General features: G+C 38.8%; 1 protein-coding gene across 1 annotated transcript; it reads right to left on the bottom strand.

Annotated features, from left to right (window-relative positions):
* Window positions 1–218: 218 nt before the first annotated feature.
* LOC139735098 (dopamine beta-hydroxylase-like) lies at window positions 219–22,935 on the bottom strand. The gene is made up of 13 exons (XM_071645870.1): window positions 22,528–22,935; window positions 15,874–16,083; window positions 9,006–9,185; window positions 7,493–7,576; window positions 6,707–6,886; window positions 6,246–6,345; window positions 5,551–5,717; window positions 4,727–4,870; window positions 3,693–3,731; window positions 3,142–3,201; window positions 2,355–2,482; window positions 810–969; window positions 219–308 (listed from the first exon to the last, which is right to left on the bottom strand). The coding sequence occupies exons 1-13, from the start codon at window positions 22,933–22,935 to the stop codon at window positions 219–221; spliced, it is 1,950 nt and encodes a 649-aa protein (XP_071501971.1).

The raw sequence follows: 22,935 nt of genomic DNA, 5'->3' as shown, positions 1-22,935 counted from the left end.
ATTCCATTATGTTCCCAAATTTACTATACTATAGCACAAAAATAACAATTTTATTTACAGGCATTCATATCGTAGAAGCTTATAAATGTTGGCTTGAAAAGAAACTAATGACCGCTATTCCACAGGGTATTCCGCCGTCTTTTATTTCATGATGATCACTTCCGCAGTGTCTCTTTCCGGTTCAAATGTCCACGACAGGCGTAGCTGTCGTCGATTGGTCAGTCGAAATCTCTGGTTAGTTCACAACCCCGAAGAGGGCGCTCTAATCTCTGTCGAATCTTGCCTCGTTCCAAGTCGTGCCAATTGCCCTGCAAAGACGTGTTGTTGGTATAGGGTGAAGAGATATGATTATTATACTACTACGAAAACTGGTATTGAGTAACAAATAATGAGCAGAAAGCGGAAGATTGCAAATATTGTTTGCTGGGTCCCACTCCTTCCAAAGTTAGCAAGATCGGAATGAGCTATAGTGGACGCATTTCATATTTTTGATATGTAACCGACAGAAATGACATTACACTTAAACATTATTAATAATCATGTTTGAGAGGACAGACTGGATTCGCATATCAAGATAATAAACAAGAAACAAGTGACTCCGGTAATATAAAGAAAGAGGAATATGAATAAAACAGAAATAGCAAAAAGAGAATCAAGGAAAAGTTTCATGTCAGAAAGACAGACAGACATGCAGACAGACAAACAGACAGATACTAAAGAAAAGTGTAGGAAAGCAACAGACAAAAAGAAAGTTGACAAAACACGTGCTTGTAAGCCTGTTAATGATCTTCAGAGGAAAGGCAGCTTACCCGAAATGGAACTCCAGCCGGTTTGAAGCAGTCCATATCAATGTTGGTTCTGGCCACAATTGTCTGCCACAACCTCTTCGTTGCCTGCGTCCAGTTTATGCTATTGAACCACGTCAGAACTTCATCATCAGTCATTTTGTCGCTGAGGCCATATCCATGACTACAGGAAGAAAGAAAAAAAAAGGGAGAATATGTTTTATAGATACATAATAATACTGCAACTTTAACCTGCGTGGTAAAAAAAAATCAAATAAACATATTGCGCCGCTATTCATGGGAATGATCTTATTCAACATTTCGTTGTTACCATGATAGAGGAGGTAATACATTTTAAGACAGCATGATTCTTTATACATCGTTGAAATCACTGGAGCTATAATAGTGAGGTAAGATTAAGCTCGGCAATGCGTATACACGAAGACTTTTGGTGAATGATGAAAAGCTCCTGTCTAAATGCATACGAAAGGGATAAAAATGTAACTTACATACTATTGATGATAATCATAGTATACTACTAATTCTTTACTACTACTTATGATAATACGAAAAATGATAATGATAATAACAATTACAAGAAATTATAACACTGTCGTTATTGTTATCACTGGAAGTAATTATTATCATTATCATAATCATCATAACTAGTACATAATACTCATGTAAGCATTATGTACATTATATACTTTGTATTCCTTTATATGGAAATACAAATCATTTGAATGCAATACGTGCAAAGGGTGATTAAGTTGATTGATTATAAAGATAACTAATAATTATAGTAATAATAGTAGTATATGACCGTGCATCACAAAACCAACAAAAAGTCGCACGCACTGATTTTATGTGAGGACTAAAATCTATGTGAAATGGGTCAATCCAGCCAATCTTGAGTTTTTCATATTTTCTGAAAGGGCAAATCTTCTTCTACAATATACTAGAGTTTGGGATCAACTAACGAACAGATAATTGTGTTTTTAGCAGTTTTTTCTCGAACACTTTTTGGTAGATTAGTGTGATTAGGTGTGTCTATAATAAGAATCCCCTTTCATTTCTTAAAAACCGTGTCCATACTCTTCACTTTCAACACTAATAACTTGGGAAATGATGATGCTACTGCTTTGAAAGTTGGCATTAATCATCATTCTACAGAATGTGTTAATGAAGCCTGCTCAATTTCGGCTTAATTTGATAATCCCTTCATTGTTGGCACTCCGATGGTTTACATCCTGTTTTTTGTTCCATTCATCGCACAGCTAGCACGGCTTCGTAAAGATTAAGCGCTTGAATAGACCCTGTACCTCAGAGCCTCTTTTCTCAGTTCACACTTTCCAGAGTGTGTGCTTTCTCCCCAATATTAGGATAGGTTAGGAGAGTCCATGTGAATTGAGTTATACATCATTTTAAAGCTTAAAGTTTGCTCTTTCAGAATCTGTTCTTAACTTAAGATCCATGTACGGCGACTTTTTGATGGTTTTGTGATGCAGGGTCACATATTATCTGTTCATCATCATTCTCATCACTCTCACTCTGACCGGCTTCACTTACCCTGCCGCCCAGTAGAAGAAGTTCTTCAAGACCCGTTTGGAGATGGTGCTCTTACACACCTCTAGGGCTGATCGAGGGTAGTAGTGGACGTAATTCACACACATCTCATCCGATATACCAAATCCTCCCTGGAGGAATAATACAATAAAAACAATCATAATCTGTATACCAAAGTAAATAACAATGTGTATCCGATACACCATGCATTGCCATGAACGTGAAGTTGTGATAAGTCAAGAAAGTTCTATTCTAAATGTACAGAAAGTCTCACGAAAAAAGCAGATGAGTCGCTTTATGAGCTGCCTGCGATAGTTTCTATGTCTTGAATCAGAAGTGCAGTCTTTCATGATATTTGGTTGCATTAGATTGATGAAGCAACCGGCTGAGAATACCGTATTCACTCCCCGTAATAGGAAATATATTCGTGATGCTAACTTCTCCTTCTCGCTGTCTTCTTCTTGAATGGTAAAGGATAGGACGATAAACCATCGTTAATTGTTCCTAATTGTGAACTATACAGAACAGGGGTAGTGAAACGGCGTTGAATGGGATGGGGTGAGGGGGTACAGCCCCTCCCACACTTTTTGCTTTCAAAAAAGGAAGAAATAAAAACAAGCAAGAAAACCCTTTACTTTCGGGGGTTAATCCGCGGAGGTGAGGAGGGGGGGGGGGGGGGTGGGCGGGATCATGGATGACCCATGCAAGCAACCACGAGCACCAGTCACTTGATACTCAACATACTTGAAACTTGACACTGATAACGTCTTTAAAAAGAAATTATTCTTACCATTGTCATGTTCTCTCTCTGACTGGTAACGTAGTTGCACGATGTTATCAATGTATCTCCCTGTGAAAACAAAGTAAGATTAAAAGCACAGAATCAGACGTTGTACCCATTGTTTATTTCATCAGTTTTAGGTCTTTTTGATGGTATACATCAACTCTTCATGCTCTTCATTATAAAGCGAAGAACGATGCTATTGAGGAAAACAACAGAGGGTTATGTTAAAAAGATTTTATTGGCTCGAAAGAGCCACCAGACGATAAAGTTAGTGTCGAGCGGTGATTATATAAATATGATTACTTGTCTGCTTGTACCTATACCATCTTGAAATGCCATTGTGGAGGCACTGTGGCCGTGGTATAGCGGATAATGCTATAAAATGACTTTGAAACGGGCGATGTCTTGGGAATTTTTAATCAATGACGTCTCAGGTGTAAAAAAGGGTGTACAGAACTAAAGATAATGCCAAAGTGCTGATACTGAAGAGGCTACCCTGGGTAAATAAAAACACAAAATACCATTATCCATTCAGTTTGTGTACTGACAAGACTTACTGGTAAGATGTGTACTGGTTTTGGCAGCATTCGAATTTCCTAAGAAGAGAGGGAGAAAAAAAGAGCAACAAGGAAACATAACATTCATATTCTAATCGACACTTTTGCCCTTCAATAATTGAACTCATCACATCATCTATATGCGGAAAGTTACAAGACAATGTGACTGCATAATAGAAGCATGCCATCGCTCCCTTTCGCCATGAAAGAATTAAATGAGAGTGCTGGCAACAATGAGATTTCTGCTGGCCAGTTGGCGCTATTCCGTTGACATTACTGACAAAACGATACATTCTTACCACTACAGGTGTACTCTCTCGTGGTGAACATATCCCATGACAATTGCACGTACGCAGAACATAACCGACACTCACAAGAAGTTATGAAAGTGACATTCAAATCCTTTGTAGTGGGATCGTGCACTATATTCAAGAGCTTTCTAATCTGTCAATAAGTAGAAAATCATAAACTTATATTTCATTGAAATCATAATGTGTCCGAACAGGACCACGGACTATAAATCTTGGGGTCCCTGATTCGAATTTGTCGGCTGCAGGGGTTATCGTGGTTGTGCCCATTCGACATAGGCACGTGATCGTCATATGTCCCTCCGGAAGGGATTCAAAGCCAACGGTCAAGTGGACGCTTGCTCATAAGAAGCTAAATGTTTACATTAATGTATATCTTAAGTAAACAAAGCTAAAAAAAAGTTAAAAGAAAACCCCGACAACAATAAAAACCAAAACAGGAATAAAAACAATTCCTTTCCGTTTGAATTTAGCATAATGTGAATCTCGACCGTCATTCTACAGTGAATAGCGGCCTTAAGATCTGCGACGCGAGCGCTAAGACGACGTTAATTAGGCAAAAAAGTGTTTTGCATACATTTTATAATGCGACAGCTGAGAAAGTTACTTCCATTGTCAAGCCTAATGGGGGGCTTCGTTGTCTTAGCGTTCGCGTCGCAGATCAAAAGCTCGCTGATAAATGCAGAAGGAGGAAGGAGATCATAGTTATAAATGCGAAGTGCATACCTGGAAGTCTGAACTGAAGTGGTCGTCTCTGTTCAGCTCGGGCAGTTCCCGCCCATTCCTCACGTGTTTGGTCCAGACGGCCGTGCCCGTCAGGTGTGTGTGAAGCTGCGATGCAAAGGCATAGACACCACTCCGTGGGAAACCCTGGGTGCAGTTGCCATGGAGATAAAAGTTAACAACGTCATCTTCAGAACGTCTAGTAATCATGTTACGACAGCATCATACAATGCATAATGAGGATGGGGGAATGCTGACGATAATGATGTTGACGATGATGACAATGATACTGAGATGGAGGATGAGTGTTACAGTGATGATGACGACGTCGGAACAGATTGTGATCATTGGTAGCGTATGATTACGAATCATAAGAATGGTAATGGTTATGGTTATTATGATGATGTCGACAAGGGTGTAATGCAGAAGGGAGCACCAAAGGAAGTTTCCCAAAGATCTTTTCATTTTTTTTCTTGTTCTTTTTTTTTTTTTTTTGCTGGATAGAATACATTTGCAGAATTTAAGTATAAGAATAATAGAAGGTTGTCTTGATAGTTATAAAATGATACTTTTTAGATGAAGAAGCGCGGAAATGGGAAGATCTACGGAATAATGGCATGGAGAGAACGTTTGCCCCCTATGGAAAAAAAAAACCCTCTTGCTTTGACCTTATATCATTGTGATAGTAATAAAAATAGCACAGATAATGAAGTAAATGCTGATGATTTTAATGATGACGGTCTTGAATGTCGTGGTGGTGGTGAAATTAAAGATCATAATCAACAAGTAGTGACATTGACCATGATGTGATTGGGGTCACAGCTTACCGCTCGAGTGCACTTCGGGAGACAGTGTCCGGTCAGCACGAATTTATCCATGCCGGGAGGGATGGACAGCTTTGGGGTGTAGACCAACCCCAGCTCCATGATACCGGCGTCGTAAGGTCGCAGCGTCGGGGTGAAGTAGAACCTCAGCCCTGAGCTGTCTATGATGTCTTTACGATACCAAAGACACATGGACAAACAAACAAACAAAGAAGAACATACACAAAATTAAACTGCAAATCGCAGGCAATAAGACATTAATGTATTAACGGACACAACGATTTTGGAACTTATTTGTCCGGTGGAAAGACATAGAACATCGTCAACACCAGGAAGAATTTCTTAGCCGAGAATTTTTGCTCTGTTACCATGGCATCGAGAGGACGGTATGCGAGTATATGGATGAAAACGGAGTGAAGCTAGAGCAAGGATTTACTGATTCAAATAACTCGTTTGATATGTCATTCGCCGAGAATATTAATCAGTCATTTCTGAGGTTCTGGTTCACTAGCGGAACGATTAAGATAATGATAATAATAACAACAAGCATACGTATCCTATACAATTCATTTTTTTTTACTTATAAACTGTGTATTGTTTCACTCTAGCGTGAGCTAAGTTTCTATAATATTTCACGTCAAATGTAAAACTGTTGAATTATTCGAAATCGAAAGAAGAGGCAATATCATAATACTTACTTGATTTCCTCGTCGGGTTGTTGTAGTGAAGCTCTATCATAATGAAACTGGATGTTGGGCCCCCCACGGCGATTCCAGCCTCGTTCGGGTATACAAATGCCTGGAAATCGTACGACAACCGACAATATCATAAGCTCCTTCAAACATTATGTAAAGTTGACCATTTGTTGCTACACGTGAGGTTCAATCATCACACTTGATATAGTAGATGAGTTAATATCAACTCTCATCTCTTCCTCAGAAATTTATTTCGGTGAGTTAACCATCACAACAAATGATATTTCTATTAGAGGGGTGATATTTTCTTCTCTCCAAATCAATTACAAAGAAAGAATACCATGAAAGAAGACTGGATTATGAAGTACTCTAACGAGAAGATTAATGACTTCGTGTTCGAATAAGAAACATTCGTTTGCAAAAATTAGCTCATGCAGGGTCCAGCAACGTAAGAAATGTTCTACCTCGGCACCCATAGCCCAGGCACCGATGACCTGACTACACGCCCGGCTGGGCGAGTCGACCGGACGTTCGTCGCATGGCCCCTGGTAGAGGGGCACCTCGACGTCCGCGGGCACGTCGCAGTGGTAGACCTCGATGTGGTGAACCAAGTCCTCGTTGCCTTCGGATACGACTACCTCATACTGACAGATGTAAGACAGAATGATGTTTGTCACATTTTCAGGAGCAAGAATCAATAATTAATTGAGCTAAAACGCTGTGTGCGATAGAGCACATGTGACAGTATGAAATTATCGTTATTATCTTTCTTTTTCAGAGCCCGTTATCCATATTGTGGTATATACTAAAAGCATTTTATAGCATACTGTTTCAAATACCATTTTACCTCAATCAATGATCATTACTATGATTGGAGAAAGGGTAAGAAAGACAAAATGATGAGAGGAAAAGAGAGAGGTACATAATCTTGACAAGCTTTTGTTGAGAAAACAAAACATGAAATAATTAACATGGTAATTAACAAGGTATATTTGACCCCAAAACATAGGAAATTACGTACATATTATGCACAGATGAAAATTAAAAAAAAAACTCTTCCAAATATTGAGCTATGTCTTCTTTTGTGTGCCTGTCAGCTATATTTCTAATCCATCCACTGCTTCAATTTCACACGAGACAACGGGAACAAAGGTGACCCAGAACTTTATTTACAGACTACTGGTATACATCACACCCTCTCCCAAATCCTTACCCCCTTCTCTACCCCTTCAATTAGCCCCTTCCTTTACCTTGACGATGTGATGTTTGACTTCAGCGTCGGGGAATCGCGAGACTTTGCACCAGTAGGTGGTGGCGTCATCGGGAACTTGAACCTGATGAAGAAGACGAATCGCGGAAAATAACAAAGTGCTTATACGTTTCTTGTAGGATCATCGAACTGGTTACAGTGCATATACCAATCATCATTCAGGTCAAAGAGACCGGAGCATTCAGAGTAGGTCGACTCTCAGTTTGAAAGAGTACTGCAAAATTGCAATCAATGGACGTGAAGTCAACGGCCATTTTAACTATTATTCTTGGTTTACACTTCAAAACTTCAATTCATTTCATTTCAATTCAGTTAAATTCAATTCAATTCAATCTAATTCACTTGAATTGAATTCAGTTCAACTCAATTCAATTCAAACCAATTTTCTTCATCAGTTTTGGAAAGATCGAATGAAGAGGTATTATGAGAGTGTCCCATTATTGGTTCATTGAAAAGAGAATTTCACAAGCTCCATTTCAGAACAATGCCGTTATTTTCACAGTGTCAAAATATCAATGATGGTTGGACTGTGTTCATGGTCATAAGATCGTGACAAAGTACTGATAACTCCTGACTTTAAAGGGATGGTATAGTATTGGTTGATATAGTATATGGGTGAGGTGAGGATTCAACTTTTAACTTTCTTTTTTTTTGCGAGATACTATAGAAACCATTTTACAAAACGTTCCATAGCATACAATGCAAAGAGGAATTCAAAGTTTATTTGATGAAAATTGGTTTTGAAATGGCTGAGATGTCCAAAAACAAAGTAAAACAAAGCGAATCTTACAATAAAAGGTGGGTCCCACTTATTATTAGGATCGCTTTGTCTTGGATTTCTCTGCCATTTCAAAACCAATTTTCATCAAATAAACTTTGAATTCTTCTAAGAATTATATGCTAATCCATATTTCATAAGGGGTTTTTCTGCACTATCTCAATAAGAACATTAATCACCATCAAAAAACATTGGAAACTTGAAGCCCCATCTCAACAGAGACTGTATTATCCCTTGAACATGACTCTACGTCTGCATAAGTATGTTTATAAATGGTGTTCACGTTATCAAAGGGGATGGCTAGTAACTGATCAGTGGGAATCAGTGGGAATGCTGGGGGATGATTGCTCCAATTCTTGTGGGATTCATTTAAGAGTACATTATATATCATTTGGTGTGTGAAAATTATTTGCTTCAGAATGGTCTTATGTTGAAGTAACGTGCAGTTTAACGTTTCCAGGTTAGCATGCCTGTACAGTGTCGGGGGTGGGGATCGTTTACGGGCAGTTAACGATCCCCCCCCCCCCCCCCACCCCGTCACTGCACGTTATACTTCAATATGAGACCATTCTGAAGCAAATAATTTTCACACAATAGATATATTATACTCTTAAATGAATACCACATGGATTAGAACAATCATCGCCCAGCATTCCCACTGATTCCCACTGATCAGGTACTAGCCATCCCCTTTAAAGCAGAGCACAGTACTCACATCGTCCACGACAATGTCTATGGTCTTGGTGTCGGCGGGAAAACTCGGCTCGGGCGTCTCCGATTTTAGGAGCGTCACCCGCCGGAGGGAGTGGTGGTAGGGGTGCACCGAGGCCTCCACCGTCTCATTCATGGGCCAGGGACCCGGGCCTCGCAGGAACAGCATGTGGGTGGTACCTCTCTACAGACAAAGACAGCAACAATCGTTTACATATTGTGCAGGTAAATTTGGATCAAATTACCAAGAACACTTATGAAGTAAAAAGGGCATGAGTGAGAGACGACACTATAAAACGGGAACCGACAGTTTCACGTCCTATCCGAAGGAGAAAGCGCCTCACCTACTGGCCCACACTCTACCACTATAATAGTGGACTCGAACCGAGAATCCCAAGACTTAGAGTGTGTGGTTACGGCCACTCAGCCACTATGAAACCACATCCCATCGTAAAGACATAAATATGAATATATAAACACACAACACACACACTCACACACACACACACACACACACACACACACATTTCAATTTATATCATACTCGGATAGTGGTAGGATGTGGTGTTGTGTGTGTGTGTGTGTGTGTGTGTGTGTGTGTGTATGTGTGTGTATGTGTGTGCGTGTTCAAATCTTCACGCGTATATGTTGTGCAGGACAGACTTCACATGAAGAGTTTTGTCTATTTCATTGTTTCACTCTGTAAACAGCTGAGAACCAATAAAAGCTGAGATGAATACAATGCATCTATTTCGTAGGGAACTCCTTATAGGCGCCTTCTTCGTGTTAGTCAGGCTCCATCGCACGACTAAATAAAATTGATTAATCATTACTAAGCAAGAAGTTTTAAAGAGAAAAATTAATGTAAAGGACGAGAAGGACTTGGCAAACTGAGTTGGAGATCGAGTGCATAGAAACATTTTTATGATTGATTGAAATTGATTGATTGAAACGGTATTTTATTAAATAATATCCGTTGCAGCCCACAGGCTGAATTTTACATGAAGTCACATGAATACATTAAGATATGTACAAAACATAAAACACACATGGAATAGAAAAGAATATCAAGCATACGAAGTATTTGTCTACACTGTTGGACAATAAAATTAACCATTACTACAAAACAAACAAAAACATTACAATTTCAATTTACAATACATGTGCAGCTCTAATACAGTTCTAATACTTCTCATTATCATAAAATGATTACTTATACATATAACATTAATCTAAAAAAACCTTTAGATTCAACTTCTTCCTCTTCTTCTTCGTCGTCGTTTTCTCTTTTACCCCTCCTGAAATCTTACCTTCCTCCTTCGACCTCATTTTGATCCCTGCACCAATATCAAAATCATCATTCTTAGAACCACACATATCTATATCGTTATAACAATAAAACCATAGCAATTAAAAAAAAATAAAATCGGTTCACGAGATATACGGTACGCGAGCCCAGACTCTGTTGGCAAATAAGGCCCATGAGCCAACAGGCAGTCAAGGTCCATGATTCCAACACTATAGAGAAAAAGGTCCACGAGACCGCCATTACATACATAACGGAGTTTTAATGTATATTGTATGCGTGGTGTTTTTCTTTTTTTTTGCCCATTAAAGCATCTGATTTCAGATTATGACATCATTATCATAAAATTAACATTCATGTTTGCCAAGAACGTGATTCGACAGGGTCATATAGGACTATGTATAACCATGATAACGTGATCATAAAAATATATTACATGGTCATAAAAAATAACATGACGGCAAGTTTATACAGAATGATGAGAAACAGTTAATATGTTCCAATTATTATCAAATAGACAGCAACCATTAACGCTTATTTCTCGTGAACAATGTTAGCAGAACAGAATGATGACAAAATAATGATAAGAGAATGTCCTCGGAAGGACATCCAGCAGGAGATAGCTCCTGGAAAAAGATGGTGGCGAGGTTATCTTGCTCCCAGACGACGAGGGGACCATTTTAAATTGTCCGCGATCAATTAACACCGTACACACTATGGAGTTTATCGATTTTTGCGTGATTAAGTTCGCGCCTCGGAGTGCAACGTCGGTTCCACTGCAGCCGGACGACAGCCGAAGAACGCGGGAATCGCGGAGGTTTTTCTTCTTCGTTTTTTGCACTTGTCGATTCGCGCAAAGTTAACCAACATCGTGTGGTCTGGCGTAAATTGTACGCCTGAGGTCTTCAGAGGAAACATAGGACTATTTACCCTGTGGGCAAGTGTTTCACATCGATGGTGGTGAATGATTGTCTTACAATGATTACTGTGATTAAATGAATGTCGTATAATGGAAGGGAAAAGCTAGACAAAAATAACGAGTTTTGCTATCACACATAGAGTACGCTATCTAAAGACTTTAAGCGGAGCGTGGGAGGAAGCTATAATATTCACTGACAACCATTTTAACTGTCAAAAAACAGGCTGACTTGACCTCCTTTAAACCCTTTCTTAATGAACAACGTCAATGTAAACGGAATCGGAACCTTAGATCTAAGTCGCAGTGGGCAATTTGATGATGTATTGTTTAGTCGGGAAAAATAACATTGCAAGGATATTGTCGAAGAATGGTCGGGCTTTCCTCGCTTATTGACTAAAACCTCAACACGGCGATGCTCACAGTTTTATGTTGTTATTGTGGTGTTTACATTCAGCGTGATTATGTACGCCCACTTCTGCGTTAATTGTGTCATTAGGGTCATTAGTTTTCGTTTCGTACGCTCAGTTAGGTAAAGCGGGAAAACAATGGAACGTAAATAAATGTAAACGGCGGTAAAAAGACGAGGTCAAAATGTGCGAATATTAATTTAACAGGCAGGTGACGTCGCGGAACAAAGCGAGTAGTGCCCATATTGATAAACTTTGCATACCATGCCTATAAAAAATCTGATCTCTGAAAAGTGAAAAAAAAAAAGTTAATGGCAACATCGCCGTGGCGGTTTAGAATAATGCTTCTTTTAAGATTTGCGATAATCATTCGCAAGGCCACCCCGTATAAATCTCGACACTTTCTGTGTTTCAATCTTACCAGTTAACTGATATTGCTGAATACATTTTCAACATAATCATATATGTACTCGACGCTGAACAGCGTATGGTGACAAATAGTTCAATTACTTTCTGAGACATTCTTTTTGTTTAATGTGACATCAGTAAATTAATGGCTTTGATAAGATAGTATCATCAATCGATAAACGCATGTTTTGATTTTACATATGCATAAAACCTGTTTGAACATTAACATTCAAGCGAAATACTAAAATTTAGGACAGTTGTGTAAATGTATCATACACTCATTCATTCGTCTATAATTATGTATTATGTGTGTGCTTGCGTGTGTGTGCGTGTGTATGTGTGTGAAGAGAAAAGAGATTAGAGAACAAGAAAAGAAGGCGAAGAAAGAAGGAAGGAGAAGTAGAACAGAAAGAATGAAGAGGTAAAAAAAAACGAGTCAGGAGAATGAGTAAGAAGAAAGAGTACGTAGAGAATTAAAGAGAAGGGGCCTAGGGAGATCGGGAGGTAGGAAGGGGGGGGGGGAGAAAAGTAAGAGGTGATGGTAGGGTGAAAGTACCTTCCAAACCCCATACTTTCTGACAGCAACGAAACGAAACTGAGCGAGACGTTGAAACCAAACTCGGACAACTCTAGAGTTCAATAACATGACGGGGAGCATGACAGGTGTATCAGGTACATCTGTTGGGACGCTATAGTTGATGGAGAATGACATTGGAAATGAAGATTCGATGGCAGTGAGGTTGATTGATTGATTGCATTCTTGGCATTACTGCATTACCCCCTGCAAATATCCGCCGAACCATCCGCGACGCGAACTCGAACCGGTTCGCCGCCGATGTCATCCGTAACATGAGGCCGAGCGACCAACTCGAGAGGTTGAATGCTACACCGAGTTGCAAACTCGGCGGTTGTAATAAGAGTTAAAAAGCTCGATCGAATCCTCGCTGAATCAGTGCACAGCGAAGTTCGGTTGGAGAGGTCAATTTGTGAATGTTTAAAGAAAGCTATACACGTGTTAGTTTCTCTTTTCCATTGATTGATGACACAGCAATAAAAGTGGCCCTCACTGCGCTTGTCGTACGACTGAAAAAAAAAATGAAAGAGGTAAGTTCACCGCGAAAAACTTATTTTGGTTTTAACCTTATCTTCAAGTCAAATGTCCTCAACAAAATAGTTCATCAAACTTCTTATTAACCCTTGTGTGCTGTGAGTTCCAAAATGACACAGAAAACCTCATAGCTTTGTACATACTGTCAAAAGTCTCTGGTGCAGAAGGTCTTAAACTTCTTTCTTATTTCCCTCATCAACATTATTGTCCAGACACCTCGGTATTGTTTCTCGCATATCCCATATACTCTGTCAATGTACTGGTCATAATGATAGCTGTGCAGTTGAGGGTTGAAACGCACAGCCTTATTATTCTAACATTTTCAATTTCAATTTCAATTCATTTCTGCATTTCTCTCTCCTCCCCCCCCCCCCAAAAAAAAAAAAAATTGATAAATGCAATGTATAGACATTGGCAGACAAAAATACAATTGCATAGAGATTTGGGTTTAAAAGTTGGTGTATTTTCGATTGTACATTAATTGTATTCGAATCTTGCACATGTTGAATCGTAAACGTAAGACAAATTCAAGCAGACTGGAAAGTTTGAAAATGTACAATGCTACAAAATCTTCACATTTAATACCAAACAGTAATATATTATGCATTGAATGATATCACAATAGAAGCGATTGGTCGCTGTTGTTGTTTTTATGTTTAGTACTGAAACATTAATAATTTTACACTGGGTATGCACCATAAGAAAATGAATTACAATTTTTCAATTGTTCATTATCTGCCGCTTTTTACCCAAAGGGTAAAATCCACTTACAGTTTAATCATTCCACTAAAACATTTCAAGACGTGCGCATTAGTCTTGCGTTCTTGCTGTTTTTTTTTTTTTTGTTTTATATACCTTTCTTCCCTATCTCAGGCAGGCTCATTCCATTTTACGATTCGTGTCCTCCAGGGGTATTGCTTGTACAAACGTGATTGAGCCGCATTCACAATCGATCTAGCTAGAGTTACGTGTCTTTACATTTTAGCACGATTCTAAAGCAGGGCATTCATCAGACGGCACGTTTTCTTTTTTTCGCTCTCTCCCTCTCCCCCTCTCCCTCTCTCAATCTCTCTCCTTTTCCCTCTCTTTTGTTTCTTATTCTTCTTTTTGTTTTGTTTCGTTTTGTTTTCTGTTCTTCTTTTAGTTTTTCTTTTGGATTGTAAAGCTATCGGTTGCCGCAGGTGTTAATCTTGCACGGTTATATGGTTTATTTATCCGGATCGATTGGGGCGATTCGGATTTCAGCGCCGGGAGGCACGGCAGGAACAAGTCATTTTCGTCCGTTGAGAGTGGCTTTGGTTTTGACTTGTTGCTGGCACCGCGCATGAAGCATGCTTTAAAGTTGATGTTCGCCGGTCATTTGCTGAAAAATGCCGGTAATTCGTTGATGTGGTGTCACAACCAATCTTTGAAACCAATCACAATCGTTGAAAGTCCCTCTATAAAGGTATATCTGCCGATTGGCCCGTATTTCGACTGATCTGCATACATGACGAATCCTCATCACAGGGGAGCGCATCAAACTTCGCTCAAATTTAAGCGCTAGTACACGTATTAGTCTTTCTATACGAAGATAACTAGCGCATTTCATGACAACTCTGTTAACATGCCGTGAATTAAAGGAGTTAGTGATTCTTGCCATGGGTACTATTTGTTGATAAGTCAATTAATCAACGCTCCTAATTATTTTGGTTTGACAGGAAAATGGGGGAAGAGCCTCCATACTACTATTGTTAGGATATTCCCCAACATGGGATGCTTGCCGCTTGAAACATTTTATGATCATTCTATACTCAGTGCTTTTAACGAAACAATCAAATTTCAGGTGAAAAATCAATTTCACTGATGGAAGAAAATTCACTCGAAAATGACAATACATGGAGGATAAACTTTAACGGCCGCAGAGAAATGGCAAGTAAATGATTAATGGCAGAACAGATATGGTTTTAGTAAGTTGCTCTTCGTTTCAGTTTTATATTTCATTATTTTATTTCAGTAAATTCATATATATATATAATGTGAGAGATAGTTCCCTGGGTCCCGAACGTGCGCGGTGCCGCATTGTTGGTTGTATATAATTGAAAGAAATTGGACTGAGGCGGGACGTTGCTCTCGATCTTAGTCTCCCTTTTATTTGTCAAGCTTTCGGCCCTTCATTGGTAGGCCCTGACGAAGGTCCAATGAAGGGCCGAAAGCTTGACAAATAAAAGGGAGACTAAGATCGAGAGCAACGTCCCGCCTCAGTCCAATTTCTTTCAATTATATATATATATATATGGTGCGAGAGATAGTTCCCTGGGTCCCAAACGTGCGCGGTGCCTCATTGTTGGTTGCATATATCATATTGAAAGAAATTGGGTTGAGGCGGGACGTTGCTATATATATATATATATATATATATATATATATTTGAAGTACAAACGTTTTGAAGTATGTACAGATAGATAGAAGACAATCGATTCATGTGTCATTGCACAGTGACTAGCTACACTCAAAGGAATATACAACTTTATGATGGTAATTATTTTTGGCCATCCCTTTTTATAAATATGAACGGTGCATTATGCTGGTACAGACAAGGGGTTGCGGGATTTAAGATTGAGCAAAGATTGATGAAATAAAACTCAAAATTACTCAACTTAACATGCACTTACACTAGTCTGACATACAAAGATATCTATTGTGTTTAGTAGAGTGGTTAGAAAGCAGAAAAATCATTCCTACCTCAACCATGTAATCCTTGTCGTCACACGTATCAATCTTCCTCGTGTACTCGATGACGAGCTCTCTTCTCCTTCTCGAACTACTGTCATCGCCATCGTCATCACCGCCGATGTCGGTTTCGTTGTTGGGACGTCTGATCCAGGCGCTCCCTAATTTGTAATCTTGCTGGTCGTCGACTGACAGAACGCCGTATTCGTCCGTGTATGTATCCTTTGAACGGAAATGAATCAATTACACAGAAAAGAAGTACATTATTTTGATAGTAGCATATATAATTTGAACGGAATGCGAGAATTTTACTCTTCCCTCATTAAACGACATCTTTAAGCCGCCTTTAAATCGACCTTTATGGTAAAGACAAACGCATAAGTTTTATTGTTCATACCAGCAACATCTAGGCTCCCCACATTTTACAAGCAAACACAATACGTAGAAGGCATAGGAACATTCATTCATGAGACAGTTTAATACGCAGTCATATACTAGTACGTGTATTCTGAACGAGAAAGTTACCTGCTGTCAGTGCAAGGCACACATACCTATACACATGAATACGGCACGTGAAATAATTGCGGGCAAAATCAACACAATGATACATACAATTATACTCCTGATCACCTTCAGTTCCCAAATCTAATCATATAACCCTATCGATGCCGTACTGGAATCCTTTTGCAACATGGTGACTGTATAGTTATAGAAATTCATGAATTTCTTCCGTCGAGATGTTTTCATTGCAACTGATTGACAAATTTTATCATGGCTACCTACTAAAACACTGATCAATTCAGTGCTTATTTACGTCGATGTAGGGCAATTTGTCAATCAGTTGCAATATAATTACAGACTTTCATAATATATTTTCGATCTATATTTCGAGTTTGTCAGTGTAAATGTAATATAAAAACCGGACTGCATCTCTTTTTTGCGCAACTCCATTGTGCCTCGAGAGCGAAGGATACCAACAGCAACTCGACATTATCATAACAGTAGAAAATGCCTGATGCAATGAAGAAAAGAAGAAAGGGTTTCCGAGAAAACTCATCGTCACTTTATTGTCGCCAATATAATGCATTATGGATATGAGATCATTCATATAAGTTCTAATACCAATACTTGTAAATATTGGCAAAGCAGAGAGCCATGGTTTTTACAATTCCTGCCCCACCTCGACCATGATTGGTGATTACATCGCAATACACCATTTGGGAGCAATTTTAAGTGTTTACTCGATTTCACTCAGTTCCCTGCCTTCATTATTCAGCAAAACATCTTCGAAAATCTCTGAAACGTAGTCATGCAGCAATCTGGCAATGAGAAACTATTTTGGGGTCATCATTATGAGCAGTGTAAGTTGTGTTTCTTTTTTTTTGTCATGCCGATGGAGGGCGTATTTCTGTATTCATTTCAACAGACAATAATGTACCTTGTATCCTTGTATTATTATGGTGATTGCACATTTATTATCACGAGCACAAGTTAAATGGAATTCGTGTTTGTAATATTGCGTAACAGCCGCATTATGTTTGCATGGATAACACGAATACCACCATTAGATCAACGTTGTATGTGGATAAGGCGAAATGGGATCCTTATAAACCCCAACAAAATGGTTCCTGCCCATTGGCAAATGGCTGGAGTATTGTTGGTCAACACTTTGATTGCTGTAGAGATTTCATTCACGATTAGGTGCTTACTCAACTGCATTGATTTGTTGATTAGAGAACTGGCGAGAAACATGTCTGTGCTGAAATCAGGATACAGTGTAGTTATGTATTTTACTCCTTTGTCCTATCATTTCCCATAATGATCTTCTTTCGGGTTTCTTGCTTATAAGAGTCTTTCCTCATAGTTAACATAGGAAACAAAATATCTCATCAATATATCATATTTCTGTAACTGTAGAATACAGTCAACCTCGCCTTTGTCATATCCAAAGAAACCGAAGAAAGTTTTTGAATTGAATTGAATTGAATTGAATTGAGTTTGTTTAATTTAATTGAATTTTTTGAATTGAGTGTTCTTAATTGAATTGAATTGACTTATGTTCGAGTAAGACAAGCAGAATTTATTCATGTTTTCTTTAAGAGCAGGGCTGTCCCGTTCAGAGCTCCAATGGCCTGCTTTGCAAGGGAACCCTGCGTCAGATACAAAGGTTACAAAATCAAATACGGATTACAAATAGTATCGAGTAACATACGTGTATATACAAATGGAAAATACAGCGAAAACATTATGGAAACATAATACGATATAATACAAGTGGTCGTCATACGAAATAATAACCAAATCAAAAGACAGACGGGTGAAGCCGGAGGCGTTTCTTGAAAATTGGTAATGAAGGGAATGATTGAACGAAAATCGGTAATGAATTGAAAATTTTAGAAGCGGAGTATGAGAAGGAACGTTTCTTATTCTGTTTTTGGCTTAGGTAAATATATAATACTTAACACTTCTTCTTTGTCGCATTCTTTTAATACACTCAACTGTAAGAATGTTCATATTTCCCTTGAACTCTAGAACATAATAATAAGCAGTTTCACCACATGTTGACCGTGATGCTTCTGGTATTGCCAATTTGGGTATATATTATGAGGATCCAGATCACAATCCATATTAACAACTGGCATTCTATAGCCCTGCTGCCGCATGCGTTCCCAGACACTCCTAGCGCAATGGGCTGACTCAGTTTGCTTTATCACTTTTACGTTAACACTTCACGCCTATACTCAAAGATGTAGGTGTTGCCTTAATGAATCTTCATTGATTGTACACTTTGGCGAATTCGCTCGTTGTGGGTTATGGGAGTCCACAAACCAGGCTATTGCATTTTGGATGGGGAAGCAAACGGGAACCATAATCAAACATGAGTAGAATGTGCTATCAATGATATCCAAAACTGATATCCAAGTCAAGCTCCAAATCATGGAACCTGAAGTCGGTCGACCAACTCGTTAAAATCTGGTAACATGATTTACATCTCATTGTCATTTCGGATGGCACAAGTTATGGAAGGGATCACACAACTGGTGTGAAGTTCCACGTGCTTATAGTGGTGTATATACGAAATGACCTCTTTTGCAGCTCTTTTCTCTTTAAATCTATAAGTTCGCGTTTTGCGGGAATCAATTAGGATTCTGAACGACTTTTTGGCCCCAAGCTGCTAACTGTTCGACATGCGATAAAGTGCTTATTATGACGTGAAATACATGCCTTACGTGTTAACTTTCTACCTCTCTGGATAAACATGATACAAGACATAAGGTTATTCAAAAGAGATATCACACACGTCCTATGTGATATATCTCTTTATGGTTATGCATTCCTAATAACACTATAACTGTTCACCTTCCCTGTAGGTCCGAGATTACATCACCTTACTGCGGGTCGAAAACGCTTTGATAATATTTTTAAGTTTGCCAACCCGACTATTAGTACTTAGGAAAAGTTCTCATACTACAATGTATGATCTACGTCATGGCAGCGTTGCATTTTCATCATTTAATTTATTTGAGCGCAAAAATGGCGCGAACCCCCACATTGGTCAACCAATGACATGATCAAAAGCAGCATCTTCAGTTATCATTGCTGAAGATAATCTATGTTTTTCACCACAGGAAAACACATTCTTATATACAAACATGATCATTCCAGGGGAACATAAACGAACATATGTACAATAAAGATGAGTATTTTTCCTGATCGCAATGACTGGACTAGTGTCTCCCAGTCGTCACGGATTTGTCTGAATTGGAAACACTTTTTCTCTTGTAAAGATATTGTTAAAAGCTAAGAATGAGGGCAATGGATTAAGATCGATACTCAGAGACGGACTATTTTTTTCTGTCCTCAAAATATGTTTCAGTTGATTTGCCCGTAGCAATTTATCCCTCCTGTATAGAGACTTCTCACTGCAGAACATCAAATCTCCTACACAACGTCATTTTCCTGTTTTCTTTGGCCTTGCAACAATGCGTAGAAGACTACTCGACACTATTAAACGCAAGCGTGGCATTTTAAGGTCCCGTCACTCATTAATACTGTGTGTGACGTAGACTGTTCTCAATTGGGTCGTGTAGATGTAGCTCATACAAGGTTTAGGAATGAGTCCATTATGAGGACGTTATCCAGCAAAGTCCAGTTAGGATAGAGGCTCCAATTGATCTAACACTTAAAGGGACAGCACAGTACTGGGTTGAGATGGGGATTCATGTTTTGAACATTCCTAAGTGAGATAATGAGAAACCTCTTATGAAAACAATATGAAAGAGCATGTAATTTAAGAAAGGATTCAACGTTTGATTAAAATAAGTTTTCAGAAGGCAGAGATACCAAAAAGAAATGATAATAATAAAAGGCGACAGGTCACGCCTTTTATAAGGATCTCTTTGTTTCACCTTAGTTTTAGATGTCTCAGCCATTTCAAGACCGATTTTCATGAAAAGCTTTTGATACCCCTTAGAATTGAAGTCATAGAGTGGCTTCTGAATATCTCCCAAAACGTTAAAAGGTAAATCCTCACCTCAACCAGAACTGTACACACCCTATAAGATAGGCCTGAAATGTGACATGATCAACGTCTGGGCGTCTTGCCTTCTTCGTCCATGTCGATTTTCAGCGTGCAATTTTTAGGTCCTCGAGGGCAAAACGAGTTGATGGTTTTGTCTGCCAGAACGCATCAGAGGAAAAGCAAGGAGTTTATTCACACCATTGGAGTGTGTCGGACCTATTCGGCTTCCTCTGTGAAATTTTGGGGTTTCGTGCCCCGAGTTTTAGTTTTTAATCTGTTTACTTAAAAAAAAAGAGAGAAAACAAATCATCTCATGATTACAGGCAAGCACCACAATTTTGATCCAGCTAAAAGGCTGCTACTATTGAACAAAATCAATCGAGGGCTGTCGATTTTATCACGTTTGTATAGGCCTAGATTCGTCCTAGCATAACTTTAAACTTGTACCATATTCAGATATCCACTGTCCGACGTTTTGAGATTTGTGTAGAGCGATTGCCATCTGCCACTCTTATAGGGTCTGGTTTATATCTAATCAATTTTTCTCCAATCTTTTAGAGTTACTCATAATGCGTACAGGTAACAGCTTTAAAATATATACTTCTTTTTTCTTCGTAATATTCGTTCAAGTGGCATTAAGAAGCTGTAGATAAACAAGTATGGAATTTGGGCTAACGTATGATAATATATTCATTTGGTAACGACAATTTAAGTTTCGAAACTTCAGCATTCTTCTCATATTTTTTTATTAATATTTGTGTCCATAAGCGTATAATGTTCAAGAGTCTGATTTCTAGATATGATATGAAGTGAAAAATATGTTTACGATATATCTGTCACGTTTGACGCTGGCTTTTTTTTTGGGGGGGGGGGTTCCTTGCCATGGCAGCTATGATATTAAAGAGAGGTATGAAAAAAAAAGAATGAATTCTTGAATTAGGTTACATGTATTGTTTTGCAGGACTAATGAATATATTAAGATATTTTATCACCAAATGCATGTTAAACAAACCCGGAAACTAGACATTATGCTAAAGTTTTGATAAAAAGTGTGCAGTCAACTCCGGCTTAATTCGATTGCTAGTTCACTCTGTCTCTCATGCAAGCATTTCAGATGATACAGAGCTACTGACAACTTGAAATTGGACCGTGACTTTTCACCCGCGGAGACCTAGATCTTCAACTGACCGAACGAGTATTGATCGGAATATTGTTCTCGGGGTAGTTCTAATTGTAATGACGGTTGGTGATTGTCGTGATTTAATGAATGAGAGTAATAATTGGGCTTTGACCGACCGTCCGACATTTACGTAAAATGACAAAGTTGAATTGTTTAGTTTTGACACATGATTACATTTATTTTCATTCATCGAACTGGCGTAAGGACACTTGAATAGAGGAAGAGGAGGAGGAGGAGACAGGAAAGAAAGAAAAAAAATGAAAGAGAAAGAAACAACCACCTCCTCTCATATTAATATGAATAACAAAATATATGATATAACATAATGTAATGTAATATAACAATGTGATATAAAATGCGATAGTATAATGCAATACAATATATTTATAATGTGTGTGTGTGTGTGTGCATGTGTGTGTTAAAGGGATGGTGCAGTATTGGTGGAGATGAAAATTGGGCTTTTAACTTTTTGCGAGATACCAAGGAAACACTTATGAAATAGTACAGAGCATACCATTTTAAGAGGAATTCAAAGTTTATTTGATGAAAATCGGGTTTGGCATGACTGAAACATCCAAAAACATATTATAGGAAAACAAAGCAATATCGTAAAAAAAAAGTGTGGGTCCCACACTTTTTAAGAATCGCTCTGTTTTTATATATTTCAGCCATTTCACAACCATGCAATTTTCATCAAATAAACGTTGAATTCCTCATGGAATTACATGCTCTTTCATATTTCATATAAGAGGTTTCTCATTATCTCACCAAAAAAGGTTAGAAACCTGAAATTAGGTCTCAACCAAAACTATACGATCCCTTTAATAACATGATAGATCACATGTATATATTAGATATCATTATCATCATATACTTTACATAGTTGTACAATCATAATGATACAGTTTACATCCTTATAATCAAACATACCTCCCCACCCCCAAAATTAGTGATGGTCACTTACCAGGACGGTGATCTCCCCATGAGCGCCTGTGATAAAGATAACCATGTCGGCCCCGGCAGACGCCCCGTAAGGTGACATGCCAACCGCTACCCATTCTCGACCCGACAATGCGGGATACTCATCAGGTCCAGCTCCTACTCCGTGGTCCCCTCCGTCGTCATCATCGTCGACATCGGAGATTGGCACGCTGAGCATGTAGCGGAGAGCCGACGTCGTGTGTTCGACGGACCATTTCAGGTTGGCGAGCTCGTCGATGTCGTTGTGTGGGGTGAGGAAGTCGGTTTCGTAGCGGTAGGCGTGAGCGCGGTCATATTGAGGTGCTTCTTCTTTGATCGGCATCGGACGGGAGGTCGAGAACGCAAGGAAGAGAAACATGCATATTGAATAAAAATCGCATCTTTTATTCAT

Source organism: Diadema antillarum, unplaced genomic scaffold (genome assembly GCF_040938485.1).
Source record: "Diadema antillarum isolate AM-2024a unplaced genomic scaffold, OU_Dant_1.0 seq00000563_RagTag, whole genome shotgun sequence".
NCBI lineage: Eukaryota > Metazoa > Echinodermata > Echinoidea > Diadematoida > Diadematidae > Diadema > Diadema antillarum.
This window is presented reverse-complemented; position numbering and strand designations above follow the sequence as displayed.

Coding starts and splice junctions, on each gene's coding strand:
- LOC139735098 (XM_071645870.1), bottom strand. CDS start 22,935: ATGAATAAAAGATGCGATTTTTATTCAATATGCATGTTTCTCTTCCTT. Junction 9,186..15,873: donor ACAAGGATTACATGGTTGAG/GTAGGAATGATT, acceptor CTTTGTCTGTAG/AGAGGTACCACCCACATGCT. Junction 6,346..6,706: donor CCTGGGCTATGGGTGCCGAG/GTAGAACATTTC, acceptor TACGATTTCCAG/GCATTTGTATACCCGAACGA.